Source organism: Benincasa hispida, chromosome 7, assembly GCF_009727055.1.
Source record: "Benincasa hispida cultivar B227 chromosome 7, ASM972705v1, whole genome shotgun sequence".
In the NCBI taxonomy this organism is placed as follows: domain Eukaryota; kingdom Viridiplantae; phylum Streptophyta; class Magnoliopsida; order Cucurbitales; family Cucurbitaceae; genus Benincasa; species Benincasa hispida.
This window is the reverse complement of record NC_052355.1, coordinates 34,439,285-34,462,868: the sequence shown is the minus strand read 5'-3', so window position 1 is coordinate 34,462,868 and position 23,584 is coordinate 34,439,285. Positions and strand designations below refer to the sequence as shown.

General features: G+C 30.2%; 2 protein-coding genes across 2 annotated transcripts; both read right to left on the bottom strand.

Annotated features, from left to right (window-relative positions):
- Positions 1–5,151: 5,151 nt before the first annotated feature.
- LOC120081981 (protease 2) lies at positions 5,152–11,898 on the bottom strand. The gene is made up of 11 exons (XM_039037164.1): positions 11,568–11,898; positions 11,084–11,370; positions 10,795–10,989; positions 9,982–10,328; positions 9,226–9,517; positions 8,509–8,667; positions 7,732–8,097; positions 7,043–7,108; positions 6,816–6,864; positions 6,482–6,605; positions 5,152–5,684 (listed from the first exon to the last, which is right to left on the bottom strand). The coding sequence occupies exons 1-11, from the start codon at positions 11,872–11,874 to the stop codon at positions 5,603–5,605; spliced, it is 2,274 nt and encodes a 757-aa protein (XP_038893092.1). The 5' UTR covers positions 11,875–11,898; the 3' UTR covers positions 5,152–5,602.
- Positions 11,899–17,695: 5,797 nt separating this feature from the next.
- LOC120081742 (phytochrome-associated serine/threonine-protein phosphatase) lies at positions 17,696–22,890 on the bottom strand. Its single transcript, XM_039036855.1, has 10 exons — positions 22,607–22,890; positions 21,836–21,982; positions 21,681–21,748; positions 20,856–20,913; positions 19,865–19,975; positions 19,656–19,706; positions 18,775–18,918; positions 18,608–18,703; positions 18,451–18,522; positions 17,696–18,226 (listed from the first exon to the last, which is right to left on the bottom strand). The coding sequence occupies exons 1-10, from the start codon at positions 22,685–22,687 to the stop codon at positions 18,143–18,145; spliced, it is 912 nt and encodes a 303-aa protein (XP_038892783.1). The 5' UTR covers positions 22,688–22,890; the 3' UTR covers positions 17,696–18,142.
- Positions 22,891–23,584: the final 694 nt, after the last annotated feature.

Genomic DNA, 23,584 nt, shown 5'->3' with positions numbered 1-23,584 from the left:
CTACTAGATAGGCCCTTAAACTTCTAACTTTCTTACCCACCCACCGTTAGGTTCTTAAAAAATTAAAGAGATTTATTATTTCGTTATTCATGTCAACTCCCTCAATTACTCCTACTCTAGAATAATTATCAATTCAACTCTGCACAGCTATATTCAAATGATAAAATTGTTTTTCCCTTAAATTTTATTAATAAAAATTATTCAAGAGTCACAAATCAATATAATTTAACAACACATCAATCAATAAAGAAGGTACATTGTAACACTTTTTTATAATATGAAAATTTTGTTACAGCTAGAAATTATATTATATTTGGTACAACGATAGAAAATCAGTTAGCAACTAAATTTTATTTTGTCAGCTCCAATCAACATAAAGTTTGGTCCCCTTTTATCTCTCTCTCTCTCTCTTTGCCATTAAAAGTCACCTAAGAAGGAAATTTGTCAATGAAGGGAGGCTCATTAAGCAAAAGGCTTACAAACATGAAACCAGCTAAGACATGACTTTGTTTATATTTGTTGCATGCCAATTTAAGAATAAATCGTCTTTTAAAAGTTGCAACATTATCTTTATATTTTTATAAACGTTTCAAAACTATATATAAAATAAAAATCCTTTATAGTCTTGAATAGAAATCGAGACTCAAAATTGGACGATGATTTGAAACAATGTGATAATCTAAACTTTCCTTCTAAATCACTGTCATACCATTCCATATCTCATTTTCGTCCAAAATCTTAAAGAATTTCTATCCGATGAGATTTTTGAAATGATGTGGTATTTTTTTTTTTTAACACGTGAAAAAGTTGAATGACATTTTTTTTGTAATTGAAACCAAATTTAACCAATTATCTTTTTAAGTATGTAATAGAATAGCTAAATAATGAATAAAAAAAGATGGACACTGATGTGTATTGAATATATACTTCATAGTTCATTTATTTAGGATAGGTAGCTAATAAAAGTAGATAAGATGCATATGATATTACAATATATAGAAGCAAAGTAAAGCATAACTTCTAATTTAATTTCATTCATAATCTTCTTCTCTTTGTTAAAGTTTTTGCTTCATTTCCCAATAAAGCAGATTCAATAATGTAGCTGGATTTCTTACTCTAATATAAAGTTTCATTTCTTAATCAAAGGAAATGTATTCTCTAATAAGGTAGGCCTTCCTTTATTGAGATGTTAACAACCCACCTTTTTCTTGGGATTTTTATTAAAATAAGATGTCACAAACTCATATTAATTAATGTGTCATTACGTAAAGTATAAAACAACTCAATATCATTTTAATACTACTCATTTCTTTAAAGTCGAATGTTCAAATCTTCATATTCGCATTTGTTATAGGAAAATAAGAAAAAAAACTAAACTAAGCTAAAACCATGCTCCTACCATGACAGTTTATGGGCTTTGAAAACCAATCAAGTGTCATGATTTGCTAAGAAAGGTCTCAATTATTCAAAGGATATGTAACTTGACAAGGATAACGGTTATTATAGATATTTTATTTTAATCAAGGAAGACAAGTAGATAAAAAAAAAAACTACTCAAATTATGAAAATAGCGACTATCTATTTGGTTTTTGTATTTCTCTCTAATTTAAAGAAGTCTTATACACGTGTGATGCTATCCATTCACAATTTTAAAATGAAATTCTAATTGAATGTTTAAGTTGATTCACCTATTAAAGTTTAATGTTTATATTCATACAATTATTAGTTTGAAAATTTAATTGATACGATCCTCAAAGTTTAAGGATATAGATTGATATTTACTTTAAAACTAACCGTCATCTAAAAATCATCAATGAAATAAATAAATAGACGTGTCATCAACAATTAAGTTTGAATAACATTGTACCTCGACTAATGTCAATATATCATCACCAAAATAAACATAGATAAATAATAATTGACATGTATTGTTTTTCTTGAAATCGAAAGTTTAAATCTCTTACTCCACTCGTACGAAAAAAAATTGTATACCATCATCACTTGGTCCATTACAAACGAAAACAAGAAAAATGGTTATGTTTACCGTTTTAGATTTCTTTTAATGTGAAAACATAGCTTTGAAATTTATAAGAAAACTCACCTTCCATTTTATAACAATTGATAATTGTTAATTGCTAATAATCCATAATCAGTTATGTTGCTTGTAGTAATTACTTTTATTAATCAAAATTCACATACTATAAAATTGAGATTGTTTTTAGTAAGGTATCATAAACTTAACCTTCAATCTCAAAAAAATGAGTCCGTGCCAAATTACACAAGAGCTATCCCTACATTGATAAATAAAATAAAGAATTTGACGTAATATAAAATAGAAAGAAAATCATCAATATATAAAGAGAAGGGAAATTTTCATTGATAGAAAAAATGTCAAACTATTTACAAAAAAAGCAAAAAAAAAAATATTGATTGACACAGATAAACTTCTATCAGCGACTATCAGTGATAGACTTCTATCAATTTCTATTTTGTTAGTTTCCTTATTTTTCTATTTTTGAAAATCTCCTAGAGAGAAATTGTTTAAATGGAAAAATGTTAAAATTATTTTTAAATATAGCAAAATATCACAATCTATCAGTAATAGATATCGATAGACAATGTCTATCACTAATAGATGATAGTAGTCTATAAACTTCTATCAGAGTCTATCATCGATAGATAATGACATTTTTACTATACCTAATTCAGAGACATCGCTTTAAAATCGACTTCAAATTACAGCATCATTTCCTAATATTTCTTTAAAATGGCAATTCATGCGAAATTATACCTAACTTTAAAAATTAAAAAGTCATATATATCTTATTTCATAATCATTTTATTTATATACATATTTTTTAAAAAAATATGGTTATAAGATCTACATAGATAATAAAGGTATATTTTTAATATACAAAATAATTAATATCTAAAAATTAAATATTTCACCCTATATTTTTCTTTACAAATATAACAAAATGTTATTGTTTATCCGTGGTAGTTATTAATCAACATCTATAGTAATATAGATAGATATCTATCATTGTCTATAATTGATAGTAGTGACATTTTACTATGCTAAAAAATATTTTTGGTAGTTTTAGTATTTAAAATAATTCTCCTTTTACTCTTTACTTTTTGGCTTTTACCAACTAGTATTAAACTTCTATTAAAACAAATTAAAAGCAATGTATACATCTCACCCTATGTTTTTCATTCAATTATCAATTGAAATTTACAACTATCTTTTAGTGATGGAGGTAAAATGTAATATATTTTTTTAACGTATTTACATAATAAACATACAAGATGTAATATATTTGAATCAGAACCGTCAAATATTTCATTCTTATCTTTTTAACTTTCGGGCTCTTAATTTTCCCTGCGACAACTTGTAATTATACACACAAGTGAACTTCATAAAATAAGTGCAAGCCGAAATATATCTAAGCATTTTTTATAAAATAATATATACATACTAAATACATCAAATCGAAGGCACCAAATTAGGTCTTTTAACTCGCTCTCCAATTAAAATATCCCATGAAAAAAAAAATCAAACCATTTAAGGTATGTCTGAGAGTGATTTTGAGATGGTCAAAATCTTCTCTTGTCAAAATCACTTTTTCTTAAAATGATGGCTTTGGTATGGATTTTAGAAGAATCTAAAATCATTATAAATTAATTTTGGAGGAATTAGTTGATAGATAATTTTCATTAAGTGATTGACCAAGAATCAATCCCAAAATGGCTATCTAATCAAATTTTTGTTAGAATATTGTTGGTTAGCCATTTGTGAAATCATTTTTTTTTTAATTATAAATACTGGAACAAAAGATTATAGACATTATCTGTTATTAAATTGTTAATAAAACAAACAATTAAATATTTTTTTTATTTTCTTTCGATATCTATTATAAACATTTATCTTACTCAAAATCTCAATCATACATATAAGAATATAACAATAAAGTAAGTAGAATAGATATTTACCATAATTATTTAGTTAAATAGTAATTTCTCAAATAGAAAATATAATTTTGAATAAATGAGTCTAAATGCACTTCTAGAACCAAGATAATAACTCAAAATCACTTTTAAATATTTGAAAATCACTTTAAAAAATTTGGAACCAAATATAAATTTGATTGTTTAAAAATCAATTTTACAAAATCAATTGTACATAAAATGAATTATTTAGACCCCACTTGATAACTATTTTGTTTTTTAAAATTAAGTATGAACACTAATTCTACCTCCAAATTTCTTTATTTGTTATCTATTTTTCACCAGTGATTTAAAAAACTGGGCCAAATTTTGAGAACAAAAAAAAACTTTCAAAAAGTTATTTTTGTTTTTAAAATTTGACTCCGAATTCAATTATTGTATTTAAGAAATATGCAAATTATTGTAAGAAATATAGATGAAATAGACTTAATTTTTAAAAACAAAAAAATAAAACCAAATGGTTTCCAAATAAGACCTTAATAATCTATCAGAATCACTTCTTAATTTTAACTTAAGTTGTAAAAGTTGATAGATACTAGCTTTTAGATTTGGCTTTCCTAAAAATTTGCTAACTTCTTTACTTTTTAAATAAATATATTTTAATAATAATATTTCAAATTAATATAATTTGTTAGGTCTATTTTCAAATTTGAATTTATTCATTTTTTATAACAATTATTTTAAAAGACATATATCGAATAATTTATATTAAATAAAATTAGTTAAAAGTTAAATCAGAACAAATTTAAATAAACTATGAATTAATTATCTATGTAAAAATAATTGAAACAATATGCATAGTTTGGTTCATATAACTAAATTACACCAATTTAGTATTAAGTTATCGAACACCTAGTTAGTTTTTTATTTAAAATTAAAATTTACCAAACATTATTTTAATGCATTTCACAACTGATTTTTTAAAAGTAGCAATTATTTTAAAAGTTACGACAATCCCAAAAGAAGCCTGAAATCACTACTTCAATTATCACTCCCAAACACACCCATAATAGAATTAGAATCTCATGGTTCAACTTCCAAGAAACTTTTTATCCTCTATCATTGGTATACAAATTTTAAAATTTCAAAACCCACTCAACAAATATAGATCATTTTCATCCATGTCAAAATTCAACCACAACATTCTATGAAACAAATATGGTTCCATGATTTTATCCAAGAAACTTCATACTAACAGCGATAGTTAGAGCATGGAACCTTTTCCTAACCAATATCACATTTTGGTCACATTCTCAACGGAGAGTGGAAAAATATAAAATTATATAATACATATGGTTTGGAGTTGTAACTTGTAAGGAAACATGAGCATGCCTAGGTTGGGTAAGGAAGAAGGATAAAGGTCCTATTATTGAGATAAAGGGTAAACTTGTTTGGATTAATTTCGAATCCCTAAGAATTATGTGCAAATGCACATTAATGCTAACTAGTTATATTAAATTAGCATAGCATAGCTTATCTAATGGTGAGGTAATGAAGAACAGTACAAATATGACCTCGTTCTCTCGTAAAGAAAGATTCACTAAAAAGGTCAATAGAGAATGAAAAAGTTTACCATCAAGGGGCAGCTTTTTGCTCAATTTCCGAGTGTTGGAATCATGTTAAGTGACTTCAGTATAAAGGCATATGTGAAAGCATCCTCTTGTAGCTTCTCAAATCTGGCCATGTTAGCAGAAAACGAAACAAATCAAAAAATAATAATAATGTATAAAAAACGACAGAATGTAAGTGTCTTTAAATGCCCCAAGACATAGATGCCTATCATCAACCAAGGATGAGCTCTTGATTTTTTTTTATTTTTAATAACAAAAGATTAATGTGAAGATGTTCTGTTTGTATTCTCATAGTTGTTTTCATTTATCTTTTTCTAAGTTTATTATCACGGGCGGCCTACTTTTGCAAAACAAAATAAAACAAAAGATGGAAGGCCAAAGAAATGAAGGAATATACAAAGCATAAAAAAAAAAATGAAAAATAAAAGACCACTCGTGGGGTCCTACATTAATTAAGAAAATGACTCAAATCCAAGAAAATAAGTCCCAACTAAGTCAGGTTTAGTAGAGCTTTTTTTTCCCCCGCTTTTTTTCATACCCCATAAATAAGTCCTACACTAATATAAATAAATAAATAAATAAAGTTCTACCTCAAAAATTACAGGTATATGAACAAATACACGACGATGCAAGTGTTACAATTCTCCTCGTTACAGTTTTTTAAATAGGCAGTGAGAAATATTAACAAAGTTCAACATAATGTTTCTTCTCTATATCTACAGTAGAGTTACAAATAGAAAGGGAAGCAGTTAATGTCATCAATTAAATAAGAAATAGTTTTATCATCATGTTAGAGAAGATAAAAAAGGTACAAGCGACAAAAAGAGATGAGATACAAACAAGAAAGAAAACACAGATCACAAAGTAAAGCCTACAAAAGAAATCAACAGTAGAATAATTACCTTCCTGATTTTGAAAAATGTCCGGCACCAAGTTCACATTTGAAAAGCAGAAGATTATCATCAGTCTTCATATCCCTTAATTTGGCCACAAACTTAGCCGGTTCTGAATATAAAACACGTGGATCTGCCACATGGCCAAAAAAATAACTGACACTTTGAAGGAATGTCTCTAAAGCGATATACATTCATTAACCTTCTTGTATGTTAAATAGCAGAACGACAGGCAAATTTAATGTTATATCATAGAAAATGAAGGTGATTGTACAAAGGAGGAAGAAACAGGGAAATTGATTGGGGCTCTACATGGATTGAAGTTTTAAGCATTCACACTTACCGTTTAAGCCAGCAGTAACAAGTATGTCTGGATAATTTTGAGCCTTAACCTGAAAAATGCAGAAAAAGTCATGTTCTAATGAAAACAAAAGTTTGAAGATATTTCATGAAACATATAAGCACGGATACATTCAAATGATCCAAAATCAAGTTGAGATCAAGTCGATGATTAGGTGGAAATGGACGAAACAAAGAATATGTTGATCAAAAAATTGTGAGGTGCGTTACATTGTCAACTGGAGAATATGATTTCATGTAAAAGTAGAATTCCTCCTTCCTTGGGTCACCCCATTCCTGCAGAATTCAAAAGGTAAGAGGCAAGTCAAAAAGAATAGGCGCTGCAAATAGTTATACAAAATATTTTCAGTAAACGACAGTTGAAAAGGGTGAAAAGAGAAATGATAATGGATAAGTAGAGATATTTACAGAATCTTGAGCGTATGTATAGGAGTAATTTTAAAATTGTTAAAATCACTTTTGTCATGTTTAAAATCACCCTAAATACACTTTTAATCACTCTAAATTAATTCAATATTTAATTTTACACTTTCAAAAGTATTTTGTGCTATTAAAATTAATTTTGAAGGATTAAAAGCACTTCTGAATGATTTTGAAAATGACAAAAGGGATTTTAACTATTTTAAAAATCACTCTCAAACATGCTATTAGTAACATTTTTCACCCTTCTGTCTTTCCAATATATATTAAACTGGTAATTACCTAGTCCTACATTGGACTCGTTAAAAATGGCACTATAATTAGGGGACTCGGAAGTGATTTTGAGCCAAAGTTAGCATAAGCTAAAAGATAAGAGTCCTCCTTAACTGGTCTATTATGCACTGACCGAGGAATTAGACTACTTCACTTCTTGTCACCACTAACAGGATTACGAAAGGTACACTAAGGAAGAGATTTACCTCCCACTCCGAAGTTGTAAGGGGAATTGTCGGATCAAGCATGGTCGTTAGAACATCCACAAAAGGTACCCCAGCAACTGCAGCTTTGAATAAATCAGGCCTCATATTTAGAACAGAACCAATAAGCAAACCACCAGCACTTCTTCCATTAATGCACAGTTTTTCCTTTGAACCGTATTTATTCTCGATCAAGTATTCAGCACAAGAAATGAAATCTGTGAATGTATTTTTTTTCTTCAACAACTTTCCATTTTCATACCACTGCCTCCCCATTTCACCACCCCCACGAATGTGAGCTATTGCATAAATAAAACCCCTGTCTAACAAAGATATCCTTGATGCCTTGAAACTAGGGTCTACACATACCTGTTCAAAGAATGGAATTTACTTCGAGATCAGGTTCATGTACAATTATTGTTAGAATTCAAAACTCAGTTAAGTTGCAAGAAGAAAGTAAACAGAAAGATTCAGGTACAAGGTCATGTGCTATGCAAAAGATTAAGAACAGTAAATTGGCAACTGGCAGCCATCGTAATTATAGTCAAAACCAGGAGATCAAAATGCAATATAGATCGTCTGCATTACAATGAAGAAATAAATATTTCTGAATTGGAAATTTTGATAAATCAATTAAAACAGGAAAATTACTTATAATTTCGTAATTAACAAAACTCTGAACCACATGGAGAGGCCCCAGGAAACAAAAACACTCTCACTTTAAAATAACTTCAAAACCCTGAAATCTGTCTAGAGTCTAATTAACATAGGACTTATTACCTCATAAGAACCGTAGCCATAAAGTAGAAGTGGATCTGAACCATCAAGTTTCACTAGATCTTTTCGATAAGCAATTGATAGGGGAACTTTAGTGCCGTCTAGAGCAGTTGCCCATTTCCTCTCTGTGACATATTTATTAGTATCAAAACCTCCCAACACCTGAGAAAAGCCATGAAAAATTCACTACTTCATGAAAAATTCACCACTTTACAGACAAATAAATTAATTCGAATTCCCCTGGGAGGGGAGGAAAAGTAAAGAGGAGACTTTTGGATTCGCGAGACAATAGGAATTCTCAAGTATAGAAAGGTGGACAATGAAAGGCATAAAATCAACAAAGAGACGGAGGAGATTTTTGTGAAATATCATAAAGTTATCATCATAAGGAATAGAAATTCTATGTACAAAAAGTGGAAGGAAAAAAGAAGAAGGGAAAGGGATGAACTCAAAGTTGAAGAAGTTAACACTGGTTTTAGAGAGACTAGATAGGTTTCAGGATACAGAAATGGCATATTTACCTTGCCTCAAATGGGTTAGTAGGTTGCAAAACTAGACAATAAAAATTCATATCTTGTTTACGTATATATTTATTTTTTAACAAAATCAGGAAGTTTGAAACTATCTCAAAGTGTAAAGATTAACAATTATTCATTTAAACCTAGAGGTAATCGCGGTCATAAGAGAAAACAACATAACCATGATTGTGGAACTACTCACTGTTTCAACTTTCTTTAGAATGGAAACTCCTGTTTTCATATCATAGTCGTATGTAGAGGGGGGTGTCTTCATTGAGCTGTAACAAAACCGTAAAACGCTGGAAGAGAATTCTGATTCTGATGCATCCACTGAGTAAGTCGCATCAGTAAAATCCACAGCTCGTCCACCTTCAAGGCTTCTAAGTGGTTCTCCAATATCAGGGAGGCTATAGACAACAATTTTTGGTAGACCATCTTCACGTTCGAATATAATGATCTGGTTAAGAAATAGTTGTATGTCCTGGATTTTCACACTGGACATTCAAACAACTTAATAAGCCCCAATGACAAGTTTGTTCCCTCTATTGGTTGAAGGAACAAAAGGAGATTGAAACAAAAGCTAATTAAGAAAGCATTCAACTAGTTTGATAGACACAGTCAGATTCACAGCACAATAGGAAGTTTATTGGTGTGTTGAAACCTAAATCAAACTACGCACCAAGTCTCAGACCAAGTGAAGATGAAAATCCTAACTATACTTTAGCTTTTTGTTTACCCCTAGATATAGATCAGTTGGGTCTTTCCTTTTATAAAAATAGCTGCCCTAACATATTTCCGATTAATGAAATAAACAAACAGCAGGTTTCGACAAAGATATCTTTTTAAGCTTGTTGATTCAAGTCATTAACTATCAGCTCATCACTTCCAATTTTGTTTCAACTTCACATTATACCATCAGGTCCATCATCAATTATCATAAGAGAATACGAATCACCACCTTTCCCTGTGCGGAAGAATAACTGTCGTTGCAGATGTATTATCAAGTGGGCAAGCTACTACTTCTGAATTGAAAATCTCTTCACTTCGTCTCCGGATAAAAAAATGATTTCCACGATGACTGGGAAAAGTGTCAACTCCATCGACTCTAGGTGTCAAGACAACAAGCCCATCTTCGGGCTTTGATACATCAAGATAAAAGTTGAACCTAGTAAATTTACTTTCAGATGCAATAAACAAATATTTCTTGCTCTCAGAAGCTTGAAGATCAAGAGAGAACATGTCATCCTTTTCATGATAAAGGCAGGTGTCCGTTGACTGCTCTGTTCCCAGTTTATGTAACCATGCCTATTAAAAGGGGAGAAAGTTTACTAGATCAACATCTGAAATTCTGAATACGTTGAAAATAAATTATTAAGTTGAAGTTTGACCATCATATTAATGGGAACATCAGAATGCAGATACTGAATGTATTTTCACCCAAAATGTGTACTCTGAGCGGTGTTATTTACAACTTTAAAAACTCCTCTGCCTCCACTCTTCTGATATCAACTTATTAGGACTGTTATAATCTATATCAAAATTACAAATGAGAAACTAGAGGAAGTGCAAGCTATTCTAATGCTATGCAAGACATCTTCGTGTTAGTGAATTTACCTATTATATCAGTAAAAGTCGATTCAGTATGCACACAACAATCAACAATATTATTGGGTATGATAGGCCTCAGGAACTAAATGATTGTTGGTGTTTTTCCAATGAGACAACCACAGTAAAAGCCATGAAAAATACAGGATGTGGAGTAGAAAATCACCTTATCAGGTCGAAGAATCTCATCCATTGTGATGTAAACTAAAGCGTCATTGCCAGCCCATTTGAGATACGACGTCACGCCTGCAAGAGGCTTTCCTACAGGAGCTCCAGTCTCGGCATCAATTATATAAACCGTGTAGATTTCATCTCCTTTAGTGTCTTCTGCATACGCCACTAGCTTGTTGTTTGGACTAACCTGGAGAAGAAATGAACGTATAAAGATCCTAAAATCAAATTTTTGTCTAAGAAAAACGGGATCAAATTCTGAAGCAGTTCCGCGCCTACAATACCTCAAAACAACCAATGGAGTAGTAGGATTGGTTCTGTGCCTTAACATTTTCATCCAATATAACATGCTCCGGAGGAGCATCAGGTCCAGTAGGCATGGTATCGTGCACAGAGATAGCTTCTTCTTCACCACGGGGTACAAAACGCCTGCAATATTGAACATATTCTTTCCCTTCTAGAGTCCTCTCGTAGTAATAGTAAGGACCTTTCCGCTCAGGCACAGAAATATCATCCTCCTTGATTCGTCCTCTTATCTCACTATAAATCTGTTCTTCCACTTGCTTTGTTCCTAGATCGATGAATAAAGAAAAACGCACACATTCATCGAAAGATCCTCATTACATACAAATCATCAGAAATCGACAAATCAAATGACGTTACTCTCATTCACTTCAATCCTACCATATCATCGATTCATAAATTTCTCATAAACTACGAGTAAAAAAAAATTCAAGAACCGAGAAGAAAATATAAACTATAGTTCACCGGACATGACGAAATCCGTGTAGGCATTCTCCTGCTGCAAATACGAAATGACATCGGAATTTTTGCGAGAATCGTCGCGTAACCAGTAATAGTTGTCGATCCTTACGTCTCCAAACAACTCCATTTTGTGCTCCACCTTGTTAGCCACCGGAGGAGAGTGAGATTGACTCATTGTGGCAACCGGCGATCGGAAGTGACGGAATGAAGCTACCGACGGCAGAGCCGGCGAAAGGTACACTACAGGAATAAGGAGAATAAGGCTTCTTCTAACTAAGCCAAATATGCTGTTTTGTTGCAATGGCTTCATTTCAGTCAACGATTTTTTCTCTAACTGTTCTAAATATTGCTATTTTCTCTTTTTATTCAATTCAATATTTGTCCATTTATATAATTTGAAACCATTATTTAATATATATTTTTTTTTCAACAACTAATTTTGAGGTTGATAGTTTAAATATTAAGCTCATTTTGGCCAAATTTCACCACTTGATTGAGTGTATATATTTTAAGTCATTTAAATTGTATATCAATATTGATTCACGGTAAAATATTAATAATATTGAGTACTAAAAAAAGTAGTTAAATTATAAATTTAGTTCTTAAATTTTTTAAATTATAAATTCATCTTAAATTGTCAATCCAAAAGCTTAAACTGACAATTCATTCTATAAACTTTTGTATTTTAAAAAATTCATGGATTGACTAAAACAAAATTGAGAATTTAAGATCATACTAGACATAAAATTTAAATTTATATCTAGTTTAGTAATTCAATTTTAAAAAATTTGAATTTAATTAAATCTATTAAACATAAAATTAAAAATTTGAAGCTATATTTGATATTTTAAAAGTTTATAGATCAAAAAATACAAATTTAAGAGTTTAATAAATACAGTTAAAAATGATACAGATATGAGTTTTTTTAAAAAGTTAATAGTAATAATAAGGAAAACATTAGAACCATACAAATTCGAAGAAATTACATGAGATATTATTAAGCAATTTTAGGCGGGTTGATAGGATAGTTGCAAATAAAATAATTATTTTTAGAAAATACCAATATTAGCTAGTGAAAGGGAAGCAAAACTTTAAGGAAAAACACATTTACTTATAATATCAATAATGGACTAATCTATATCTATGTTAATCGATTGGTTTTTTATTTTTTTTAAAGTATAGTTTTCTTAGATACTTGAGGTTCTTTGACCTACTGCAGTTAATATGTTCGAATTAGTTAATTTATATTTAAGATATGAAATTATAAGAAGAAATAATATAAAATACTTGATAAATGTGAAAAGTATAGATGGATGGAAATATATAGTTCTTCAGCAAATGTGGAAAGTAGAGGTAGAAAAATATTGAATTATTCGATAAATGTGCAAACTTCAATAATGTTTTGAGTTGTTTATCTCAACCTAAAAAGCTAATAACCGAACGGACCCTGATTTAAATTTTGAAATTAATATTAAAAAATAAGATTTTGAGAGATTTCAATTCACAATAAATTTCTAATAAATTAGATTGTTTGGTAATGGAGAAAATGGAATGATTTTAAAATTCAAAGTGATTTTAAATTTAATTTCACTTAAAAAACTTTTCGAACTAAAATGCTCGAATTTTGCAGGAGTTTGTGGGATTTGAAACTAAATTACTTAATCAACCTTGTCAACTTTAATTTTCAATTAACACATCATAGTTAAAAATCTATATTGGTAAATTCTTAACTTTCTTTTTTTTCGATTACCATCTAAATACAAAATTTTAAATTGACTCATTTCAAATCTTTATCGTTAATTAATCCTAAATCATTTCAAATCATGGGATTTGGACTTATTTCTTAAACTTTTTTAATAGGTAAATGATTATTAAACGAAAATTGGTATGCCTTCACATTTGTCAACCCAAAAAGAAATTTTTTAGGACAAAAAGGAATAACTTTTATTTTTGAGAAAGAAAACTTTATCAGCTACCCTTCTTATTTTTTCACATTTTTCAACCAAAAGGGACTTTTTCATATCGCAAATGCAAAGATAAATGGGCTTTTTAAATAATAATAATAATAAAGATTGAAAATTGAGTTTTACACGAGAATAATCACAAAAAATATATTTGTTTTGATATGTTTTGGAATGCTTTTTTAAGTGTTTAAATTTTTTTAAAAAAATAAGTCATCTTTTATGAAATTGGACTATTTGACAACCATTCAAAATAACTTTTCAAATGTATTTTTAAAAGTTTTTATAAAAAATGTTTAAATAAAAATCAATTTTTTTAAAAAATATTTTCTTCTCAAGTCAATTCAAATGAATTCTTAATCATAATTTGATTGATTATGGCATTGTATTAAAATAAAAAGGTTTCAGATCTCCTCTACATTGAATTTTTTTTTTTTAAAAAAAAAAAGATTTGTTATATAATTGGTTTAAATATTATTTTAGTTCCTGAACTTTAAATTTTATTTTATTTTGGTCTTTAAATTTTAAAAACCATTTGTTTTAGTTCATAAATATTTTTTTAAAAAAATGTTTATTTTAGTCTTACTATTAAAATTATTTCAACTTTTCAACAAAAAATACGAGGGAGTTTGTAATTTTTGATAAGTAGGTTTTAGATATACTAAGTAAGATAAAGGTGAAGTAAAATGTGAACAACCAAAATTTTGAACTAAAAATATCTTTTAAATTATCCCGCTTTGTCACCTTATTCAAAATTAAAACTCTAAATTTTTTAGATAATTAACTTATTTGATAGTTTGGTCATCTAAAAATATAAGTCATCTCACCATTTTGTTAAGAAGTCAACAAAATCTTAATAATCATGAACTAAAATAAGCACTTTTTAAAAGTTCACGAACTAAAACAATCAGTTTAAAAAGTTTAGGAACTAAAATTAAACAACATTCAAAATTCAGAGACTAAAAGAGACATTTTTAAAATTTTGAAGGATCAAAATAGAATATTATTTAAAGTTTAGAGATCAAAATAAGATTTAAACATATAATAGAAATTATAGAAATAAGAATTATTATATAGCATGCATGATTCATTATTGGAAAATGCTCCAAGAATGTAGCAAGCAGTGCCAAATTGCATAGAAACATGTGAGGCTCACAAATATATTTTGTATGTCTTTTTGAACATCCTTCATTTTTTAAAAAATAAATTGCCGTTTCTTTGATTTAAAAAAATAAAAATAATAATCAAAGTGAAATTTTCCTTTGAAAGTTTAAACTAAATCAACCATAACATAAAACTACACATTTTTTAACTAAAAGTCCATAAAAACGAATGTTAATGGTATCTTAAAGCTAAATTACAAAATATAAAATTTCAAAAAGAAATTCTAAATTTTCTATTATAATAACTAACTTAACCGGTAAATTTAATTAATTAATTTTATTTTTGGGAAGAAACAAATGGAAAATAACAGAGCAGAGGGATAACGTTGGGCATTGGGCCACGTAGCTTCCCATAATGGAGTATTTGATGGGACATGCGGATAACTGTCATTGCTTTCCAGGCCATCCTCATCAATCCATTGGTTAGATAAAAATATCCCAAACCCTATCCCCCAATCACCAACTACCCTTTATAGCGAAGAAAATGAAGTTCATATATATATATATATATATATATATTGATTAATTATGAAAAACAATATATTGTTCGTTTCAACTATCCCTCCTTTTAAAAAGTTTCAATCAGATGTGTTACTTTAAATAAATAATTCTAAACACATACAATAAGTAAATTTGTGAAGTAGAGCTCGCTAAACAAAATTATAAGTAAAAAGACAGAATTGAAAGTATAGAGTCGAAAGTAGAAAGACGACAACATGTATAATTAGGAGAATATGCCTCGTGTTATTTTTTTTCCATGTATTAGTTTAAATTTGTTCACATAAATAAATACCAAAAAAAAAATCGTTTTAAAATTTAATGAAAAACACCTACAAAGTTAGTATGAAACAAACTTCAAACTTCAATTATTAGAATGAAATTTTTAGAATTTGTTTGATATGATTGAAACCAACCTATATGGTTCATTGGTATTTTTTATAATTGAACCTATGAAATGAATAGAAAGATACAATAACTTAAAAAATATATATATATTATACATGATAAATAGATGTGTAAAGACTGTAGAAAAGAAGTACACAACAAATTCCATCGACAATGTTTTAAACTAACAAGTCTTTTAAGGGGAATTTGAATGATATTAAACAAACATGAAAGGAGAATACTTACTGGCTAGTCAATAAAAATTTCCTACACCACCATTCAGAATTTGACAAGTAGGAGCCAAAAATAAAAAAGAGAGAAACATAATCATTTTCACTCTTTAACCATGGCTAGTAAGAAAAATCTTCCTCACGGGCTGTCACAAAGTATTCTCGATCTAACATAAAATATTGGACAAATTGTAAAAACTACCTCTAAAATAGGATGAAAGTTACAATTATTCTCCCAGACTTTACAAATATTGAAATTGAACTCTCAAATTTACATGATTATAGAAATTGTAGTAGTATATAAGTTGAAGATTCGCTTTTTCTCATCATGAGGTAATCACTAATGTGTTTTGAAGGTCTAATTCCAACATCTATATTATAAATTTGAGGGCTCAATTTTTTTTTAAGAAAAAAAGTTTTGAGACCATCATTGATAAGCTAGAAACTAGAATGTTCATGGGTTGGGGTGAAAGATTTTTTAGACCCAACTCAATTGTTCGGATTGTAATTTTTTTCAACTAAAATAATCCTTATTAGAAAATGAACCCAACCCATGAAATATTTGAGTTAAGTTGGTTCAGATTAATCAAGTCATTTATTTAAAACTTTATTATAAAAAGAAGCAAAATATAAATAGGTAAAAATCTAATTTAATTATTTTTATATATTGAATTAAGATTAATATTTCAATTTCAATTTATATAGCAAAAATTTTATTTCTAAAGTGCAAAAAAAAAAAAAAAAACTACTTTTAAAAGTTATTGAAAAATAAATTATTCAAAAAATATTAGAATTAAATAAAATTAAAATCAATATATGTATAAATAATTGTGTTATAAATAATAAAAAAATATTTTTTAAACTTAATAATAAATTCGATCGGATTCAAGTTGATTTGGTTTATATTAAGTAAATCCATAAACTAACCCAACCCATAAAATTTTCATTTATTTGAACTCAACCCAAACTAAATGAATTGACAACCCAACCCAAATCGATTTTTCCGGATCATCAAATTTTTTTAACACCGCTACTAGAAACACCATTGACATTTAAATCAAATAGAATGCATAAACTTCGTTCGTTTTCATAACATAACAAAACCAATACTATCATCTTTTATTTTAAATCTTTGTTGATTGTCATTTTCAATCTCCAAGAATAAAGTTTTAGGAGCAGAAAACTTCTCAATACTTGTGATGAACAGTAATTTTCAATACCTTCAGCTAATAAGTAAAGATAACTGCAGATATACTCTTTATAACAAGACTTTGTTTCAAACATACCTTTTTCTTTTCTTATTTGGCTTCTACCCTAGGCTGCACAATTCTCACTCTAGATCTTTCAATAGACCATTGATATGTTAAGGTTAAAATATTATTTTGCTCACTGTATTTTTTGTTTTGGTTTAGTTTGGTCCCTATGTTTTCAACATTATTTCATCTTGATCACTGTACTTCCAAATTATATTTATTTTCGTCCTTGTACTTTTAAAAAGCAACTATTTTGGTCCCTTCATTTTAATTTTTAAGGAATCAAAGTAGTCACTTTTTAAAAGTTCAAGGATCAAAATGAGCCAAAATTAAAAATACAATAACCAAAATGAACATTTTGAAAATAATGAACCAAAATAAATTAACGTCGAAAATATTGAGACCAAAATGCACTTTAGAAGTACTGAGACCAAAATAACCAAAGTATTAAAACCATGTTTTAACCATGAAAATAAATCAAGAAAAGACAGAATCTCCCAATTACTAGTCTCCAAATTTGACAACGAAAAGTTTAAAAAGGAAAAAAAAAAACATTTTTTTTAACATTTGAAAGTTATTCTAAACGAAGTAGAAAAATTAGAAGACATGGAAGAAAAGAAGCCATTTTCCATAGAGGTATACAAAGATGCAAACTATGGTGTTTCAGAAATGGGTAACACAAACAAGATTATCTTATCCCTACATACTTTCTACATTGATTAATGTCAAATCTAACTCCTCAAAACATGCTCAACAGGCAGTAGCAGTATAATGCACAGGCGTGGATGTGGCTGAGATTTTCCTTCCCTTTTTTTTCCAATAGTAATACACAAATGAATTTAAAACGGTCCCAACAAGAAACATACTCTGAATGCAAACTGCTGAATAAATAAATTACCTACTGCCAACGTAATTCACAGCCCAAAATATCTATCTTTATCAGCCTAGGAGGAAATATCCACCCAAGCCGAACAATGATCTACCTGCAAACAACAAATTCAAGGTATCTTTGTTAAAGAGGTCGTATCGCCCGATCATGATAGCTTGATACTTTCACAAATATGGCCAACAATCAACCCCCCTTTATCATAAGAAATATGGAACTCCTGTTCTTGGGCCTCGCATCTGATTATTCTCCTCTGTCTCAGTGAAGAACTTCACCTCTCTTTCCTGTTTGAAGTTAACAAACGGTTCGTTGAATAAGAAACTTGCATAATGTGGGGAGAGATTGGAGAATATTTTATATCTATTTATTGTTATAATGGAAGAAATCTTGAAAAGGCCAATGTCATTAAAATCATAACGGAATAGTCCTCCAGCGGATTAAGACACCGAAGGGCCAATACTTTTCTTCTTCTAAAATATAAAATCATACGACTAAAGTGAGCACCCACCATATTCTCATTAAAGCTCAATATAGAAGCTACATTCCCACAACGATAACAATAGTTTGGAGCAGACCATACCTGCAAAATCAAGAACCAAATGACCCAATCAACCAGATAAAGTATATCATTATATAGAGATAATAACTTTTGCTCTAAATCTTACAGTCACAAGGCCTTTATCCTGAAACATATACTTGAGACCTTCTTGTACAAGTTGATGTGCTCGGCAAACCAAATCAAGATTATTAATGTGATTGAACTGCAATAGTTGAAATCTGCATAAGCTCCGTCGGAAGTTGCACAGTTCAACAATAAAACAGATAAAATTACCTCAGAAGTAACCCTGGAACCAAAAAGCCAACCTGCTCCTCGTGGACTAACTGCCCATGTTTCAATATCTTCTGGATCACTCCACATAAGATCACAAAAAGGCCCCTCATGCGGAATTTCACAATTTCTATCAATCACCCTTATCTGTCAGCGGAAGAAAAATGGTGGAAAAAAGGCCTCAAGCCAGTAAAGTTCCAAACTGATCCATTGGCAAGTGGGATTAAGAAACATTATACAACACAAAGAGGAAACATATCACGTCAGGCATTATAGCATTTCAAATGTGGATTTGTAAGGTGCGTGAAAGTATTCACAAGGCAAGTGCCAAGCTGCAGTTATGTAAGTTTTTTCCATTCATTTCGTTCAAGAGATCCGCACAGATCTAAATACCAGTACGACTGTGCATCAATATTGGCATATAAATATATAATGCATGTAGTCTGGATCAGAAATGATAGGACGATCTACTAAATGAGTGTGGAAGTAAACGAACAGTAAGTCATCATAAACTGATTTTTGGAGTCATCCTACTGTAAGGGTGCACGGACCTCTTAAACAGGTTTACTCCAATGGAAAAAGGTACAATCAATGTTCTAAGGTCTAGCATATGCTCTCTTTCCTATCCAATTGCTTTAATGCTTTCTACGTGGTGACATCAAATTAATCCTTGCTACTAATTAATTTCTGAGATGCTTCTCGAGCAAATATGAAAGCTTCGACAATTCATTCCAAACTATCTTTATAAGGCATAGATAACCTATATTCATATATTTTCTCCCTCTTCACGTGAAGTAATTGATGCAACATATAAAATAAGTGTAGGAAGAAAAGGTATGGGACAAGAAAAAGACGGATTATCATTTGAAAGAATATAAGGAAACCTGATCTATAGTTCGAACATCAGGAGAGAGCCCTCCATGGACACAGAGAACCTGAGATGATAAGAAAACCAAGCAAAAACGTATAATCGCGTAAGGGCACCCAGCACTTAAAACTCGTCCAATAATGAAATCAATTGCATAAATCCATGCACATAAAACCACACAGTCAGGGTTGGGGGTTTTGTAGGGCAACAAGAGAGAGAGGTTACAGTTCCATCTATAATTGCTGAGAGTGTCAAGTAGTCAAAAACGTCTGTACAGTACCGCCATGCATTAGCATTTCCATACTTTCTCTGGCACTCATCATAAAAACCATAAACCTGGCAAGAAAATGGCAGCACCAATGGATATTACAATAAAGTCCAAACCTTCATATCACGATATCAACATTCATACCATCGACAAAGTATGAAAATGAAGTTTTCAATATAATATGGAACAATAACATGATCTCCACTCAATAAGTTCCATGTTAAGAGAAAAGGCGGGAACTATGGCTGTGTAAAATGCGTGTAAACAGCATTTTGGGATCAGGACCCAACAAAGTGGCAAGATCAAGAGATTCAATCCTTGTTACCAAACTGAACAATCCCCAAACCTTTTATTTCACTAAATTCAAATCTATGAGTACAATCTTTCCCCAATAACATATAATTACCCCAATTTCATGACCTCCATGGATTTTACGCCCATTCCCTCACTGGGTTGAACTAGAATCCAAGATCTTTGCCACCATATTCAAAATTTCCACTAATCCAGACATAGCCATGCAAAAATTACACAAGCAGGAAAGTTTTTAATCCACAATTTTAAGGCATTTTTTTTACTCTGGTTTCACAAGGGAACAGAACATTTACTGGAGATGGGAACATTGATGGTCGAAGGCCTAAATTCTACCATTTTTTAACTATTTACAATGACTTTCAGAATGCTTGTGCACTTGAGAAAAGGCATTTTCTCAACACTGTTTTCAGGAGGGGAACATAAATTAATGAGACAGAAACATAGCTAGTTGAAGGCCTAAATTCTCCAACTCATCCATCATGGTGAATCCATGGTCTATCAAAACTCAAAAGCAAGGGTCTTAAAACCAGAGACTCCTCTCCTTTCTTTAACATTGTAGACATGGAGGATTCAAATATATTACTTTATAAGAGAGATAGGATCACAACCTCAATAAACAAAACAGAAAAGTCAAACCTGTGTGAGCTGTCTGCTCTCATGGTTTCCTCGCAAGAGTGTGATGTTAGCCGGATATCTAAGACGACAAATAAACTATTTTAGGAAAGGAAACTGTCTGTTCTTCCAAAGAATGTCATAGCAAATAACAGAATAGAAAACCAAAAGCACAGCCAAATCGATTTTTAGGACTTATTTTGTACTGATAGGTGACAAATAAGTGCAATCCATATTATGAAACAAGAGGCCAAATGATAAAATGGGCAAGTACCCTACCCTCTTCCCATAAAAATTGCAAAGAAATAAATAAATAGAACAAATATCTTGGAACGGCTGCATATTAATGTTCTATATAAACTGGAATTTGGTAACATAAATTCAAAACAATAACTGAAGGCTGCTAATCACATACAATCTCCTTTAGAACTGATATTAATATTAATTAACTATAGTGACTTTGTTTTAAATAGGAAACAAAACACCAAGATGTTACTATCTGATAGATATGTTCCACTTACTCACCTATATACCAAAAAACTGACATCTAACATTTACAACGGTGCGTGAAGTATACATGATAGACCTTCTTTTAAACTTTGTTGTTGCTAATCAAAAAATCTTTCAAAATAATTTATTTCATTGGCCATAATTTGCTTCATGATTGTCAACCTAGCTGAAAACCAAATATAAAAGGTACATCCATATTCAGCAAATCAGCTACAATGAGCATGAAATAACACAAATAACCCCACCCCCAAAAAAAAATGTAAAGAAGAAAGTACTAATTATGTGGTCTTGCAATAATGGAGAGTATTTTCAAACCTGGAAGCATGCATAAAACATTACCTGGCTTTAAGAAGCAAAAGAATAGTAAAAACTTCAAGACTGTTATAACCTCGATCAACAAAATCACCCTGACAATGAATAATTGATGTTAACCACCCCATAGAATCAGCGACTATCATAAATGGTCTAAATTGTCCAAAAAGCACATAGCATACCATGAAGATATAATTTGTCTCTGGCACATGACCTCCAGTCTGAAAAAGTTTCATCAGGTCGTGAAACTGACCATGAATGTCACCACAAACCGTTACAGGACTGTTGACAGGTTGCACGTTAGATTCCTCAATGAGGATCTCTTTTACCTGTTATGCAGAGAGCATGAATCCATTAAAAGGCCAATCATTGGGTTATCCAAATTTGCTAACATCTCCTACGGATATTGCTAATGAGGATCCTATGAAAAATAATAATAATAAAGTCTCAACCGATAATGCCGTTGATAGTATAAGTGTTCATTAATGACTTTGATTAGTAAACAGTGACTTCTTAGGCGAGTGTGCGTATTGCGCATCCTCGTCAATATACACAAGCACAAACACACCATGTCGCAAATTCCCAATCAGAATTTCACATGTAATCCCCCAATTGATCTCCGGGAATCCAATCATGAACCAACAACCTCAGCATCCATTTCTCTAAAACCTAATCGAAGTACAGTTGGTGTTCAATAAACGAAAACCGGTGAGGTGCGCGAGAAATTTTAGCGAAAAGCTGAAGAAACTTAAAACTCTATTCACGAAACAGAAAGCATAAACCCTGGTAGTAGGAGCAAAAACCGCAGCATCAATGAAGATACAAAAAGGGGTTTACACAAATGAGGTTCCAAAATGTATAAACCCTAAATATCCTCAGATACGGAAGGTTTTGAAGATTAATCGCGAAAACAACTGATAGAAGGGGTGGGGATAAAAACAATAAAACCATACGTATTCGCAAAGAAGTTGAAGCTCGTCTTCGAGAAGATGCTGGCCTTCCTTGACCTTAGCGATCCACTGGTCCAAATCCATGTCTCTGTTCCTCGGATTGCCAGCAGCAGAAGAGCGACGATGGAGAATGGAACCCTAGAGAGAGAGAGATAAGAGAAGGAGAGAGGAAGAAGAACTCCGATTAATTATATGGAGGGTGTGATTAGCCGATTGAAATTGAAAATTCAGTGGAACGAGCCGACGCTGACCAAGCAGATCTATCCCACCCTCCGCCCCCCTTTTGTTTATTTCGGAAGAAAATACCTTTGTTCTATAAATAAATAAATAAACACTTTTTTTTTTTTTGTAAAATTAAATAAATCGATCAAAAATAAATATTCATTTCTTAAATTGTATGTTTCATGAACATGATCATCCATGACTTTTCTAGCATTTTATTACATTCCAATCATTTGAAAACAGATATTTTCATGCGATTGCACCTATTTCTTTAGTTTGTCCATTTTATAACCCCTTTTTTATATTTTTTTTTTTTAAATTATACTATCTGATTGGAGTAGATTGCAAATATATATATAGATGTGTAGTTCAGTATGACTCTTATTTGATGGTCCGGTTTAATTTATTTACAACATTGTTCGCTTTAATAATTGTTTAATTTATTGACACTTTTATAAACTTTTTATAAGTTTAAATCTTTTCTCGTTTGTTCAAACTGCAATGCTCAAAATAAGTATTATGATATATGGATATTGTAAACATTGTATAATTTTTGGTTGAATGGACATAATGCAGAATAGTCAATCAAATATTTTGATAACTTTATCTAAAAAATGTGCCTAATTTCACTTGTTTGATTTTCGATTATAACGCATCGACCGTACTAAATGTGGCCAAACAAACCTAGTTCAACTGATATGTATTATTATATATTATCAATCAAGATGTATATGGTTTAAATCTCTTGTCCCCAATTGT

What these genes read in the sequence shown, in the direction of transcription:
- LOC120081981 (XM_039037164.1), bottom strand. Translation starts at nt 11,874, where the DNA reads ATGAAGCCATTGCAACAAAACAGCATATTTGGCTTAGTTAGAAGAAGC. An exon ending in ACTCCATTGGTTGTTTTGAG is followed by an intron (nt 10,990 to 11,083) that starts GTATTGTAGGCG and finishes TTTCTTCTCCAG; the next exon opens with GTTAGTCCAAACAACAAGCT. An exon ending in TTACAACTTCGGAGTGGGAG is followed by an intron (nt 7,109 to 7,731) that starts GTAAATCTCTTC and finishes TGAATTCTGCAG; the next exon opens with GAATGGGGTGACCCAAGGAA.
- LOC120081742 (XM_039036855.1), bottom strand. Translation starts at nt 22,687, where the DNA reads ATGGATTTGGACCAGTGGATCGCTAAGGTCAAGGAAGGCCAGCATCTT. An exon ending in AGACAAATTATATCTTCATG is followed by an intron (nt 21,749 to 21,835) that starts GTATGCTATGTG and finishes ATTCATTGTCAG; the next exon opens with GGTGATTTTGTTGATCGAGG. An exon ending in AGAGCAGACAGCTCACACAG is followed by an intron (nt 19,976 to 20,855) that starts GTTTGACTTTTC and finishes TTTTCTTGCCAG; the next exon opens with GTTTATGGTTTTTATGATGA.